Source organism: Myxine glutinosa, chromosome 5 (genome assembly GCF_964187855.1).
Source record: "Myxine glutinosa chromosome 5, kmMyxGlut1.1, whole genome shotgun sequence".
NCBI lineage: Eukaryota > Metazoa > Chordata > Myxini > Myxiniformes > Myxinidae > Myxine > Myxine glutinosa.
Genome location: NC_136265.1, coordinates 185,559,416 through 185,575,282, shown reverse-complemented (window position 1 = coordinate 185,575,282; position 15,867 = coordinate 185,559,416). Strand labels below are relative to the sequence as shown.

The 15,867-nt window shown below is 40.0% G+C and overlaps 1 protein-coding gene across 9 annotated transcripts in view; it reads right to left on the bottom strand.

Moving 5' to 3' along the window:
- LOC137413498 (neurexin-1-like) overlaps positions 1 to 15,867 on the bottom strand; it is a 1,626,023-nt gene that overhangs the window by 957,342 nt on the left and 652,814 nt on the right. For 7 of the 9 annotated variants that reach the window (XM_078779254.1, XM_078779246.1, XM_078779249.1 and 4 more), the window contains exon 10: positions 14,988 to 15,014. The exons of the other annotated variants lie outside the window; for them this stretch is intronic. In XM_078779254.1, the coding sequence (XP_078635380.1) occupies positions 14,988 to 15,014 (27 nt within the window). The remainder of the gene's footprint in view (positions 1 to 14,987; positions 15,015 to 15,867) is intronic. 9 annotated transcript variants of the gene reach the window in all.

Here is a 15,867-nt window from a genome sequence, read left to right as displayed (position 1 = left end):
GCGGCAAAAAGGGTTGGCGTCAGGAAGGGCATCCGGCCGTAAAACATTGCTTCAAAAAGGAGACCAAAAAACAACAACAACCACGGTTCCCGAAAAAGGCCAACCCCCACTTTGCGGGGAAAAAATGGCCTCTAAAGGTGGTTATTTTTTTTATAATATAGCGCAATACAGAGCAATAGTATAGAGCAATACAATATAAACAGTAGAGAGCAATAGGGAAAAAAACGACAAACGAACAGAAGTTGGAAGCTGTCCGAAGCTTGGTGATGATCCTCAATGGAATCCTCGAAACAAAACTTTGAGAATAAGAAATCTTCACAAACTGGTCCATTAATCATGATCCCTTACTGAAACGGAGGTGGATACTTCGAGACCTGGGAGGACTCTGTTTCACTTTCTGATAACAACCGACACACAAACGCATACACAGATACACAGAAAATTACTCTATTTATAAGATTTCCAGTAAAAACACACATAAATATAAACAATTGTTCAGGAAACTTTAAAAAGTGAAGCTCAATGATGTAAAATCCAGGGATGGTGTCAAAGTCGTGCTTTTGCCCATATAATTGGTCCACCGCAGCAGGTCTTTTGCAGGAACCACTTAGATCATGGTGCTGTTAGATCATGGATCATGGTATATACAGTGGTGCTGCTTTCCATACACAACTTGGTTCACGTCTTAGTTAGAGCATTTTCAGAATGACCCCAATCCTCCACTGGAGTCGGGAAATCTGGGAGCTGATCAATTAGAGGTTGACAGCTGGAACTTCCAGTTGTCTGAATGCCACGCACCTGCATTGATCACTGCTTCCATAAATAAAATCAGTAAATATTAATGTAAAACAATGCTATTGATTGAAAGACAATCACAAACCCAAGTACCTCATGCATATCCAGCAACCACAACTCTATATTGTGCCTCACCTGCCCTTCCCTCCTGCTCCCCTCCACCACCTCCTCAACATCTTCCTCCACCTTATCCATCTCTTTCTTCATAACAAAAGCTTGTCCAAACTACATAGGTTATTCTCAGCAGTTTCTGCATCTCTGAGCATGGTAAAGTTAAGCAGCTGGGTGACAAAGTTATGCCTTTTGAACCAAAGTCCAAATTTATGAACAAATTCAGGTTTAATTATATCGCTCTGTTATTTCATTTGAATAACAACCCCCCCAAAAAAAATTTCCCCTTCGAGGTCAACATGCTGTGAATCACATCATGAACATTTCTGCATCATGTCACTTTCAGTTTTCTATTTTTATTGAAAAAGGACGTCAGCGATACAACTCTGTAGCTGTTTTGTTTTACATCATTGTTCCACGTTTGGTGTGTTTGATTAAACAAGTCTGCCATCAGGCAAAGATGATGCCAACACAAAGCTGCCCTTATTGTTTTTTTTCTCTTTGTCTGTTTGTCCGTATATCTTGTATATCTTGTATATCTTGAGAACGGAACATTGCCAGACAGCCAAACTTGACAGATGTAATGGGGGTCCCATGTGGAGTGGCATGGTCCGTTCTCAATTAAGCCGGGATTGGGGGGAGGAGAGGGGGAAGGGAGGATCTTTGTAAAGGCTTATGTGATTGCAACTACATTAAGCATACATAATGGGAGACAATGTGAAGAAAAACAGGGGGGTAGTCATTTTAGCAGCAGGAGTAAGCGGGGAGGGTTCTCTATATCCGGGTATTCATGTCAGCCCTATGGGCCGCAGTGCTTCCAGACATGGCTTATAAAAGGGGAGAGGAGGGGGCACATGGGAGAATTATGGTGAAAAAAAAAATCGCTTTTTAGCTTTCATATACAGTCACGTGAAAAAGTAAGTACACCCCATGTAAAGTTTTGACTTTTTCAACATATTTCAACATACAGCTATTTGATCTTCATTTCAACAATATTGATAGATAAAGGTGATATAATACAACAAATATCATGAAACATTTACATTTTGTAGTCCATTGTATAATTTAAATAAACATAAATGCAAATTTCGCATGTGGAAAAAGTAAGTACAGCCTTGGCTCTAATAGGTGGTATTGCCCCCTTTGGCAGAAACAACCTCAAGTAGGCGTTTCTTATAACTGTCTGCCAGTCTCTGACATCGACTGGGAGAAATTTTTGCCCACTCCTCCATGCAGAATTATTTCAGCTGTGCGATGTTTGAGGGGTTTCTTGCATGCACAGCTCGTTTCAAATCTCCCCACAACATCTCGATGGGATTTAGATCCGGGCTTTGACTTGGCCATTCCAGAACCCTCCATTTCTTTCTTTTCAGCCATTCCTTGGTGGATTTACTGGTACGTTTAGGGTCATTGTCATGTTGCAAGGTCCACCTTCGGTTGAGCTTCAACTCTCTGCCAGATGGCCTCACATTATCCTCAAGCACCCTCTGGTACAATGAAGAATTCATAGTGGATTCTATGATGGTAAGCTGCCCAGGCCCTGATGCAGCAAAGCTGCCCCAAACCATAATATTTGCACCACCATGCTTTACAGTTGGTATCAGGTTCTTGTGGTCAAATGCTGTCTTTGGTTTTCACCAAACATGTCTTCTGGTACTGTGGCCAAATAGCTCTACCTTTGACTCATATGTACAGAGCACATTGTTCCAGAAGTGCTGGTCTTTGCCGAGGTGTTAATTGGCAAGCTTTATTCTTGCCCTGATGTTCTTTGTGGACAGCAAAGGTTTCCTCCTGGCACACCTCCCATGTAGATCAAATTTGTGCAGCCTCTTTCTAATGGTAGACCCGTGCACTTTGACATCAACAGTGGCAAGAGCTACCTGTAGGTCCCGTGATGACATTCTGGGGTTCTTAGAGACTTCTTTCAGCATCTTGCGGTCTGCTCTCGGGCTGAACTTGCTGGGGCGGCCTGGCCTGAACAAGTTGCCAGTTGTTTGGAATCTTCTCCACTTGTAGATGATCTTCTGGACAGTCGAATGATTGATTTCAAATTGTTTGGAGATCTTTTTAAATCCCTTCCCCGACTCGTAGGCATCTATAACCTTCTTTCTGAAGGCCTCAGAGAGCTCTTTTGATCTAGGCATGGTGACGCCGCACACTTCAACAACAAAGAGCAAACCAAACGAAATGTCTGAGGTTTAAATAAGACAGGTTCCTCCAAGACCCTCTCTAACGATGTTCTAATCATTTGCACCTGAGCTGGTGCACCTGATTCTAATTTTAGGTATTTGAAGTAGTGATAAATGTAGGGGTGTACTTACTTTTTCCACATGCGAAATTTGCATTTATGTTTATTTAAATTATACAATGGACTACAAAATGTAAATGTTTCATGATATTTGTTATATTATATCACCTTTATCTATCAATATTGTTGAAATGAAGATCAAATAGCTGTATGTTGAAATATGTTGAAAAAGTCAAAATTTTACATGGGGTGTACTTACTTTTTCACGTGACTGTACATTTTTCAATTTATAGGGGACTGGGAAAGAGGGAGGGAGGGCTATTGCTGACACAGGTTGAGTGGTCGCCACCAGATGTGGTGGGGAAAGTATAGTGTTGGCCCCGTTAGCAGGCCGAGGAGTGGTAGGGGAAGGGGAGGTTAATGATGAAATAAATGAAGTTTAATATATTTTGAGATTTAAGGGAAATTTGGAATATGGTGTAATCAATTTAACTGCTTTCATTTACTGTGACCAAACTTTTCAAGGATAGCGTAGGCCGCATGGGGAAGTGGATTTGGAAGCGGACTGGATTAGTTGTGTTAGCAGTCTTTCGAACAGTGGGGGTGCAACACGTGGACCCCTTCCCTACCCACTTCAACCTTACATTTGGCACTTGTTAAAATATAGTTTTCAATTTAGTTTTTGCAATAGGAATTTAAAAAAATATTTTGAGTATAAATCAAAGCCCACTGAGCAAACCCAGCCTACGTACACCAACTATGAAAATGTACTTCCAAGTCTTTTAAGAAATAGTCAGGTTCACGATTTTTTTTTGTTCAAATTTTATGGAGATTAGCAAACCAGTACATTTTAGAGAAGTTTATGGCATCAGGAATATAAAAATCAATGTTTACATTTGCGCAGATGCTTGCACAGCCGCCATTTTGCATTTTTAAAATGGCCACCATGAAATAAGAATTTCTGAATATCTCAACTTGTAAATTGATATAGAAACTTCATTATAAATGCTAATCCTATGTTTCCAGGCCCAGGGAATCCAAAGCTTGTGTCAAATTAGTGATTATGAACACCAAAACCCAAGATAAGAAGACGTTTGTGAAATAATGTTTGTATTTTCATGAAAAAATGCACAATCAAATTGTTGGTAGTGACAACAGCATACGTATAGATGTATTTCCTATCTCAGTTTGACACATCATAACACATCATCATCACTCTCAGTGTCATATTCCACATTACAGTCTGCATCGTTTTTCGCATTCTGTGCCGCACAAGCATGGTTCTTCTGGCGGCAGTTGCAACAGTGTTTATAAATCCTGATGCTTCAATAATTTTGCAGTATTTTCGCAGCAGTTTTGCAATATTAAATTTTCTACTGTAAAAATTTATGTTATCACAAATAGTACACAATTATCTTGGTGTTGGTTAATACAGTGGTGGCTCTCTTTCTTTTCAGTGCCTGAGCCATCATGAGTGAAGACCTGGAAACCAGCAAGTTGAGTTCGGTCAAGTCGTCCATGGACACAGTAGACTGGAAGCAGTGCATTCTTTGTCAGGAGTCCACTGCCAGCAAAGGAACACTTGTTCAATATCCCAGAACAGAATCATACCAGAAACTACTCAATGTAGTGGAAGAAAGAGCCAGCTTACGGGATGGAAAATATGTTGACATCCAAAGATGCCTCAAAGACTTTACCAAATAAATATTGATTGAAAGGAAACCCATGTGGCATCTGAGTTGTTATTCTGATGCCACAAATCAAATGTCCACACAGCGAGAGACTGCTTGCATCATGCCATGTCTACAGGAACCTATGCTGTGAAAAAGGTGGGCATGAAAGAACAGGCTCTGAAATGGAGCAATCAGCAACCCCAGACACCTCAGCACCTTTCACTAGATCTGCGAGAGAACCGTTGACAAGGGATCACTGCTTCTTATGTCAAGAAGATGATGACCAGCGTCTCTTCACCGTACGAACTGAAAACTTGGGGAAGGCACTTAGATGAGCTGTGGAAATTTCCCAAGATCCTGTATTGATGACAAGACTAAGCAATGTACTCTCACCAAGTGATGCCCATCCGATAGATGCAAGATACGAGAAACCATGCTGGACACGCCATATGTTCCATGTCCTGAGGGATGATGTCAGCAACTGGGCCAAGTCTACAAAGACAGACCTACCAATGCAAGTACCATGTTTGATTGAGCTGATCAATCTCATTGAATATCAAACCCAAAATGAGGCTCATCTACCCATGGATGCCATCGAAAAAACCTACATATGTATGCTTGGTGGACGTGATGAGGCACAGAAGCACACTCCGACACTGACACGATAGTGGCTAAAGGACAAAATTCTTGCAGAGTTACCAAGTGTGAAGTCGGTGAGGCAGAAAGACAGAAAAAAAACATCTGTTCTTTTCTGTCCTGAAGCCTGCAAAAAAGATATGGTCTACACTTGATATACAAGACAGCGAAGCGAATACGTAACAGCATTGCCAATTTCGCTGAGGAAAAGGAAACACACACAATTACAGTATCCAGCACAAGAGAGGATGTCCCGACCGAGCTGTACAGCCTTATACGGTGGATTTTGGTGGGATCTGAGGAGGAGCTGCAAACGGAGATGAGGAGCAGGACAGTTGACAGGTCAGCATTGACCATAAGTCAGAATATCATGAATGCTGTCAAGACCAGTGTTTCAATGACAGACTCGTGAACTTGACAGCAGGGTTCAGTGAGGTCATCCTGGTCTTCGATACATACAAACCTGACTCACTAAAGGAGAAAACGAGAGAGAGCCGACGACAATGAAAAGCTCCTATACAGTATCAGGTTGCAGATGATACGAACATCAAACACATCCCACTGGCACGGTTTCCGTCGCATGAAAAAACTAAAGCAGATTTGACAGACTATCTCGCCAAAGCAACCCTTGATTACAACAAAAACTCACCTCAGTTAGTCATCACATCAGCATCAGGTCACACCAGAAACATGCACTTTGAAGACAACAATCATGAGGTGGCTGACACATTGATGATCTTTCTGGTAGCGGAGGCATCACAGCGGTGTCCTGATGCACAGCTGGTGTTCTTCACCCCTGATACTGACGTCTTGGTTCTGGCTGTGGCACACTATGATAAGCTCTGCAAAAAGACATCTATTTTGATGGTATCAGGCACAGTCTAAATAGAGCCAATCTGGAGAGCTTTGGGCAAAGAAAAGGCGCAAGCTTTACCTGTATTCCACGCATTCACTGGAGCAGACAATGTTGGAAAATTCTCAGGAATAGGCAAAACAAAATGGTTTCAGCAGCATATGAAAGCTGAAATGCACTTAGTCAGAGCACTGATGAAACTACCGGAGGAAGGTGACCTAACACAGGAGGTGAAAGACGTATTGGCCAAATTTGTGTGCTCAACCTACTGTCCCAAGGGTATTCACAGTGCAAGTATCCCTGATCCAAGATGGTATCTGTTTTCTAAACACCTAGCAGAAAGCAACAACTTACCTCCTACACTCGATGCACTTGAGGAACACATCCAGCGTGTGCGGTTACAAAGCCGAGTATGGTGCCAAGCCAATGTTATGCAGCAACAGCCTTTTGACCCCCTGACATTTGGTTACTATCAGGACAAAAGTGGCCAAATACTGCCAGTCACCACAAAAGTTCCTCCTGCCCCACAAGCCATCATCGAGTTGGTCAGATGCCACTGCAAAACCAACTGTTCTACACAGAGATGTTCATGCAGAAGGAATAAATTGCCTTGCACAGAAATATGCTTGTGCGGCACAGAATGCGAAAACGATGCAGACTGTAATGTTGAAATATGACACTGAGAGTGATTATGTGAAATGATGTGTCAAACTGAGATAGGAAATACGTCTATACGTATGCTGTCACTACCAACAATTTGAGTGTGCATTTTTTCATGAAAATACAAACATCATTTCACAAACTTCTTCTTTTCTTGGTTTCTCATGTTCATAATCACTAATTTGACATAAGCTTTGGATTCCTTGGGCCTGGAAACATAGGATTAGCATTTGCAATGTCAAAGTTTCCATATCAATTACAAGATCAGATATTCGGAAATTCTTATTTTATGGCGGCCATTTTGAAAATCCAAAATGGCGGCTATGCAGGCATCTGCGCAAATGTAAACATTGATTTTCAGATTCCTGATGCCATAAACTTTCCAAAAATGCACCGGTTTGCTAATCTCCATAAGTTTTGAACGAGTGTTTTTATTGACACCGTGAACCATGGCATGGCATGCAGCTAAAATGTAAAAAGAGATTATTTCTCTTATCGAGACAGATAAATGAGAATAAAAATAATATTTACGGCTCTTGGAAAATTTTAAATGGCGTTATGAATAAGAGTAATAAAGATATTTTCGTGAGACAACTTCACATAAATAATGAGATGTTATTTAATATTTTAATGATTATTTTGTGGATGAATGAATGAATGATCGTTTTAAGGCCATTTTCCCTGCTAGAGCGGGGGTTAGCCTTGCGGGCCCCATGACAATCATGGTTCCCTGTTTGAGGCAATGTTTTTATGGCCGGATGCCCTTCCTGACGCCAACCCTTGGTCACGCTCTCACAATGCGCAGGGATACGGTGTACCTATTCTAGCCCGGAGTACACACGGGATCATTCATCCCAGCAAGCTGGTACTCAATTTGCTGACCTCAGAAGGATGACAGGCTGAGTCAACCCCCCTGGCGTTAATTCAGCGATCGACCAGGATTCAAACCCAGGATCCCAAGCCGGCACCCTAACCGCTAAGCCAACACCAGGCTCTTATTTATTATTTTGTGGATATTGGACATAATTTAGCCAGGAGTATTCCTGCTTTATAGCTTTTTCAAATAATCCTCATGCTAGTTCATTATTTCTTTTCCCAACTCATGCAGCACAAATTTTGGACATTGTAAATCATTTTTAAAATAAAAAGAGTGCAGGTCATGATGGAATGAATAATACATTGGTTCAAAATATACCACCTGAAATTATAGTTCCTTCGACACGTATATTCAATTTATCGCTTGCCCCTGGAGTTGTACCGGAGAAAATGAAAATCTCTAAAATTTTCCTGTTTTTTTAAAAAGGGAGATTCTTAAGAGCTTTGCAATTACCACCCAATTTCCTTATTAACATCCTTCTCCAAAATTCGTCAAAAATTATATATATTTGAGTGATTAATTTTCTGAATGAATCTAATATTCAATGTAATTCACAATTTGGTGTCCTGGAGAAACTCATGCTTTAGGAGCATTCATTGATAAGACTGTAAATGCCATTGATAAATCATTCCCAAACTAAGTATTTTCCTTGACTTCTCCAAGGCATTTGATGCCATCGTCCACAACATTATTTTGCAAAAATTATCATAATGTGGAATTATAGGAAAAGCCTTGGAGTGGTTTGAGAATTACCTTACAAATAGGAAACAGTTTGTCGTTTTAAATAATTATGAATCAAGCCAGAAGTTTGTCACATGTGGTGTCCCACATGACTCTATATTAGGGTCTCTGTTATTCATAATTTACATTATATTAATGATTTTAAGAAATCCTCCTATATGTTGTCTTTCATATTGTTTGCAGATGACTCGAATCTCTTCTTTTCTCATCCAGATCCACATATTCTAGTTGAAACAGTCAATGTTCAACTGGAATATGTTTTTGATTGGATTTTTAAAAATGTTTCCCGGAGAGAGGCATTAAGTATTTAATCTTGGTGTCCATGGTGTCCTGCTTTTTGGGGGAGAAAATACATTTGTTTACATTATGAGACATAATTTCAAGGGCTACCAAGAGCTAATATTACGAGTTGGCTATACCAGGAACCATAAGTGATTTCTGATCGCTGCACTCTAGTTGGTAATACAATTTCTATGCTTCCAGGAACCATTCTATTAACCCTTACAGGTTTGTTTAAGGTAGAGAACACCACATTTCTTGGTGTTTTAATTGATGATAATTATTATTTTGTATGCAACCTGGGGCTTCTGGTTGTATCATTGCTGGGGGAGTGGCTGGGCTGCTAATGACATCCCCCCTGTTCCCAGTAAGCTGGAACTCGTTTTGCCAACCTTGGAAGGATGAGAGGCTGAGTCAACCTACCTCGTATTATTTAACGGCACGACAGGGGCTCAAACTCAAGATCCCAAAATATTAAACGAGCCACCTTAACCATAAAGCCAACATCAGGCATTGATGCTAATTTGTTAGGGACAATGCATCTGATTAATTTATGCAAGAGAATTTATGGAAGTGCTGGCATTATTAGTAAATTAAAGATTTTTTTCACCAAAACAATACTTCTTTCATTATACAGGGTGTTCCAAAAAGACCCGGACAGCTTTGGTTGTTAATATGTTTAGAACCACCCATGATGCAATAATTGACCCTTTGGTTTATATGATACAGAAACTCAAAGTTTTGTGCACACCATCAATACACTTCAATGTGAGCTACGTTTGTCGCGTGCAGGACATCAAGGTGGTACACGAGTTCTTGCAATGTACGGCTAAGCATGTTTGAGTTCACCGGTGTGCATGCAGCTGTGATCTGACAACGACGATCTCACAGGTTTGCCACCTTGGTATTGCAGACAACATCTTTGACAAACTCCCACAGAAAAATATCAAGGGGGGTTATGTCTGGTGATCGTGGGGGCAGGGCGGTTGGGAAATCTCGGCCAATCTAGTGACCTGGAAATTTCTCATTCAGGACGGCTGAAACGACTAAGGCCCAATGAGGGGGATCGCCATCCTGTTGAAAAATGACATCGGGATGTAGGTCTTCAAAATGTGGGAAGCTGAATCCTTCCAACATGTTCATGTAAATTGTTGAGGTCACAGTATCCTCTGCAAAGAAAAACAGACCCACCACGCGATCATGGAGAAGGCCACACCACACATTGACCTTTGGACTGTCGCGTATGTGTTCAATGACCACTTGGGGGTTTTCAGAGCCACAAATGCTCACATTGTGCAGGTTGACCTTCCGTGATACATGAAAGCAAGCTTCTTCTGTGAACATGACCTTTTTCAAGTAATCTTCATCATCCTCTACGTGACTGAGCATTTACCAGGCAAACACCTTGCATTTGGGTCCGTCATTTGATTTGAGTTCCTGCAGAATCTGCACCTTGTAGACATAACGCTTCAGTCTTTTATGTAAAATCCTGTGTACAGTGGTGGTTGGTAGTCCCAGTTCTCTGGATGTGCGTCACATTGATTTTCTGGGACTTTGTTGAAATGATTCACACACTCAATTGTGCTTGGTCAACCAGTACTTTTCTGTTTCTGACAACTTCCAGTCTCCTTAAACGTCTTGTACCACTCTGATACGATGGTGGATTGGATTGGATACGATGGTCTGCAATGGTGGATTCCTTCCATACCTTGTATGGAAATTACGCTGAACTTGCATGTTGGATCTTGTCTCGACGAACCATTCGACGCACTGAGCTTTCCCTTGTGGAGTCACCGTTTTCTTTTACATTAAACCACCATACCTGAAAATAAAGAAAACTTTATGAGTTTCTGTATCATATTAAACAAAGGAACACCATGTATTGATCTTGTCTCGGTTGAATTACTGTTTACTTTCTTGGAGCAATTCCTTAAAGTTGCAGATGGACAACATTTTATTGATTCAAAAAAGAGTTATGAGATTTATCTGTAATAGAGGTTATTGATCTCACACAAACTCTTTATTTCTTGAAAATAAATTTTTTAACATAAATGAATTGTACTTATTTCATTTTGGGACCCTTAAGTTCCAGCGAGGTAGAAAATAATAACCAACTAACTTTTTGCAATTACTTACAAAAAAATTATGAAGACCAAGGTTATTGTACAAGCCAAACACTAGAGCGTTCCACCTTCCATGAGTAAGAACAAATTCTGCAAAGAAAACTGCAATTTTTACTGGACCCCAATTTTATAATTCATTGGAATGGAATCTCAAGTCAACATCTGGATTCCATAGATTTAAGTAGTGTTAAAAATTATTATTGTTTAACAAGATTCAAATATTTTATTCTGTTTATGAATGTTTGAAGTCGGTTAAAATTCAAGATAATGGTGTAATTTATATTGGTATTTGCTGAACCTTCACCTGCTGCCCACCACTTCACCCATCCCTATTTTCCTCCTCTTCTTCTATTTTCTATTACAATTCTATCTTGACAAATAAGTATATGTAACTAATAATGGTCTATATAGGCTACTATAAGGTTAGCCTTTAACATAGACTCCTCGCCAGCCATTCATAATATTATATACTAATATGTCATTCTATTAATTAGTTTGCTCTGTGATTTTTGTGGACTGTTTGTTTGTGCTTCTTGAGAATGATTGTTACCCTCGCCAGAGGAGAGAGTATTGCATTTGAGTTCGTTTGTCTGTTTGTTTGTCCGCACAGAATAAATATGATTTTTTCTGCAACCGTTGGTCCGATCGACAGGAAATTTTCACCATAGGTGCAACTCCACCTGTATAATGTTTTAATGATAATTATGACGTCATAGGTCATGTGGTTCGGCCGCCATCTTGGAAAAACCGAAAAACCTTGCAACTCTATATCTCCGAAAGTGCTGAACAGAAAAAAATTGAGACATGGTTCATTTTAAATAACTCTCCATGGGGAATAAAATATGTTAATGATGATGTCATAGGTGCCTCCATTATGACGTCATAATTCGACAAGTACAAAACTTCATCCAATCAAGAGGAAATTTCTTGAGCGTCCTGGAGACATAAATTGGTGGAGAAAAAAACTATAGATGACGTCATAGGTCACGTGGTTCGGCCGCCATCTTGGAAAAACGGAAAAACGTTGCACCTCGATATCTCCGAAAGCGCTGCATAGAGAAAATTGAGACATGGCTCATTGTAAAGAACTCTCCATGGGGAATAAAATATGTTCATGATATCATAGGTGCTTCCATTATAACGTCATAATTCGACAAGTACAAAACTTCATCCGATCAAGATGAAATTTCTTGAGCATAATCTAGGAATAAATTAGTTTACCAAAAAAAATGATGACGTCATCGGTCACGTGGTTCGGCCGCCAAATTAATTTTAACACAAAAGCCTTAAAAACCACTGAAAATACATCCTGGCGAGGGTTTGAAATCTCTGAATCCTCTTTTTATTGTTGTTGTTTTGAACTGTGGGGGAAAAAAATCTTGAACTTTAATTTTTTCCAGAGTTGCCATAATCAAAACCTCAAGTGCAACTTGTCCCTTTGATCTATCAGCCCTCAGGCGTTACCCAGCTCTCAGATGCATGTGTACTTCTTGTAACTGCCTCCTGCTTAAATTCCAAATATCTAGGCTTTCAGCACACCTCCACCATTTCTTCCTCTTTTCTACAACTACTTTGTCTCTGAATTTGGCAAAATGTAAGGAATCTCATCCTGATCATGCATGTGCAGAGAGGAGTAAGGTAATTGTGTTTGTCTGTCTGCATGTCTGGCTGTCAAAAAAAAAAAAAAAAATCATTCCAAACAGGAAACTTACTGTTTTTAAGGACATCATAAAGGACACAAACAACAGGCACAAATAAGTAATTTAACATTTTAAAGAAGACGGTGTAAAAGACGGTGCATCAACAGCAGTAAAACTTTGCTAAAAAAATAATAATAGTTTTTTGTTTTGTTTTCTACAGTCTTTAAAATCGTAATTTTGTTTAAATTGAATGATATACTTGAATGCCGTAGAACACAAATGCATGAAAAAGCACCTTCAAAGCACCTTTTGGCACTTTCAAAAAAACTTCCATTTAGCAGTTTGAAAAATATTTATGCAGTCATGCCCTGAGGGCAGAGTCACTGTGAGATTCAGCATTTAGACAAATATTGTGGCACCCAGCGCTCTTTGGTCAGTGCAAACCACAAGGCAGGAGGTTAAAAGACCTTCCCATGTCCCTTTTCTCAAGACTGCATGAGATAAGGTGGTCGATGAATTCTCTCATTAAAATTGTGCTACTGGCTTTTGGATGGAAGAAGTTCTACTGCAGAGATAAAACAATATGAAACATATGAATGTGGATTATCATAATATGCTTCCTGGTTCATATGCAGCACAAGTTTGCGGGTCGCATCATTGCCTGAAGTCGTGGCTGTGCTGCTGATGCAATGCCCTCTGCTGGTTGGGGCAGGATTTTGGGACTTGTTCCATGGTACAAACAATTGCTCGCCTACACTTCACGAAGGACACTGTGGGATCTTTATCGTTCACCAACGAATACTAGTGGACGGGACACCTGTTTAACGTCCATCCGAGGGACGGCACACAAAATGATGAATCACACTGCTGTGAAACACTGGGATGACAGTTTATAGGAGAGTCGGGATTCAAACAATTTGTAGCTGGGTTGGCTTCGAGGTTCAGCCCATACAATACTCGTACATTCAGTTAAAATTATTTGAGAATGACAGTGTAGCTCAGTGATTATTTATGGTATGCCATCTACTGTACAATCAGATGGATTCAAATGATCCATTTTATTTTTCAAGCAGGTTTTTTTTTTTTTTTTTTTTACAAAGTCGAGGTGATATAGATACATATAGAGCATTACATATATAGATACATTACATTACATATAGATACATATAGGTGATACATATAGAGCGAACGCATTAAACACAAAAAAACACAAACAGACACATAAAACATAAAATGAAGGGAGCGGGAGACAAGAGGGGCAGAGAGAGGGAACCACACAAACACAACAGTGAGACCCACCTTTGGAGGCCACTTTTCCCCGCAGAGCAGGGGTTGGCCTTTTTCGGGTACCATGGTCCCATTTTTGAAGCAATGTTTTATGGCCGGATGCCCTTCCTGCCACCAACCCTGTTCGTCGCCTCTTGCGACACACAGGGAATTACCAGTGAACTGGTACTCAATTTGCCGACCTCAGAAGGATGACAGCTGAGTCAACCCCCCTGGTGTTAATTCAGCGATCGATCGGGATTCGAACCCAGGATCATAGGATCCCAAGCCGGCACCCTAACCACTCAGCCAACACCAGGCTAAGGTTTGGAACAGTATGACAAAGAAAAATAAATTTTCCCTATGTATTCACTTCAAACCTTGTATCACCTCTGATATCAAGTAGAAAATTAATGATCTAAAGAAAAGAAATTTAACACACCAAGGTGGATGACAGCTGACGGTTAATGGAATCATTAAATACATGCAAACAAGTTGACCAGCAGATTTTTACCTTGTTTGTCAAAGGGATGTAACACCGCAAGTTCTTTGTGTGTGTGTGTGTGTGTGTGTGTGTGTGCAAATCCTCCAAATTTTATCAAGATGAAGTTTGATACGCACATTAAAAACAAATATATCGTGCTGTTGTTTTTGAAAGTCCGTTTTATCGTCAACGATGTTGAATTTGTGCCAAAACTCCAAATCCATTTGGATAAATTGGTTTCTGTTGCTCTTTCTTGTGCGATACCAATTTCAGACTTCTGTTACAATCAAAACGAAACCTTGACTTACAACACCTCGTGCCCTAAGACAAACAGCACGTGCAATTACACAAGATGTTAGTTCAACAGAACATGCACTGGAAATCTTTGGAAAGCCGTCGCCATTACTTTTGATTATTCATAGATTACGCAAGAGACATGCAGTAGAAGCATTTCGAAAAATGAAAGAAACAAACAAAAGCACGTTAAAATAGAAACATTCTGGCTTTCCATCTGTTAGTTCATGGCAAACAATTCTTGCAAAAAGACATTATTAAAAGGCAAGACAATGTGAAGGAAGAGAAGTGTGGAATCAAAACTTACTGGGATTACACTTTATCCTGATACAGTCTAGATGGGGAAGAGAATATGAAAGATGAAGTTACATCCTTCAAGGTATATGCTGCAGACATCCGACAAAAATTCAGTCCACCCTCCCGGGGACAGACACAAGCAGACAAGCGGCCATAATCCCTAACCACAAAAAAAACCTCATCTTTTTTTAGTTTGCACAATGTTTCCATAAAAAAAAGGGAAATCATATTTTTATCCTATAAATATTTTTATCCCATAAAAAAAAAAAAAAAAAAAAATACAGACTGCAGTTAAAAAAAAACCTAATTTTAATCAACAGCAGATTTATTTGAAAAAGAATGCTCAATTATCTTTTGAAGAATTTAACAACAGTGAAATGGAAAAGACAATTGATTTCTTTGTTTAGTGGAAAATGGCCGCTTGTAACAATCCTATGCTGGGCAGCCCTGTAACCAAGATCCGAATAAAGAAAGCCTAAATGTCGAAATAAAACAACTGCTGAGCTTTTGTGCTTCACGGAGAAACGTCGCTCTCTCTCTCTCTCCCACTACCTGCCTCACGCTTGTGGCAAAGCGACAACGTGGAATTTTGCCTGAGCCATGATATTTAGAGGTTTTTCTCAAATACAAAACAAGCCTCAAGGACATAGATTATGGTTATCTTGCATATGGCCAAATCAACTCGTCTCATTATAATATTAATGTCCCTTGTGAAATTACTCTCTTTCCCATCAGGGGCCTTTGTCCCGAAATAAGCGGGGGGAAAACCCCCTTGCTCTTCCTCCCCCCCCCCCCCCCCCGAACAAACACTATTTAATGCAACTGTGATGACCTTTTTCCAAGGAGAAAATCTGTGATGCAAGACCGGAGCCTCAGCAAAACCTTCTCCC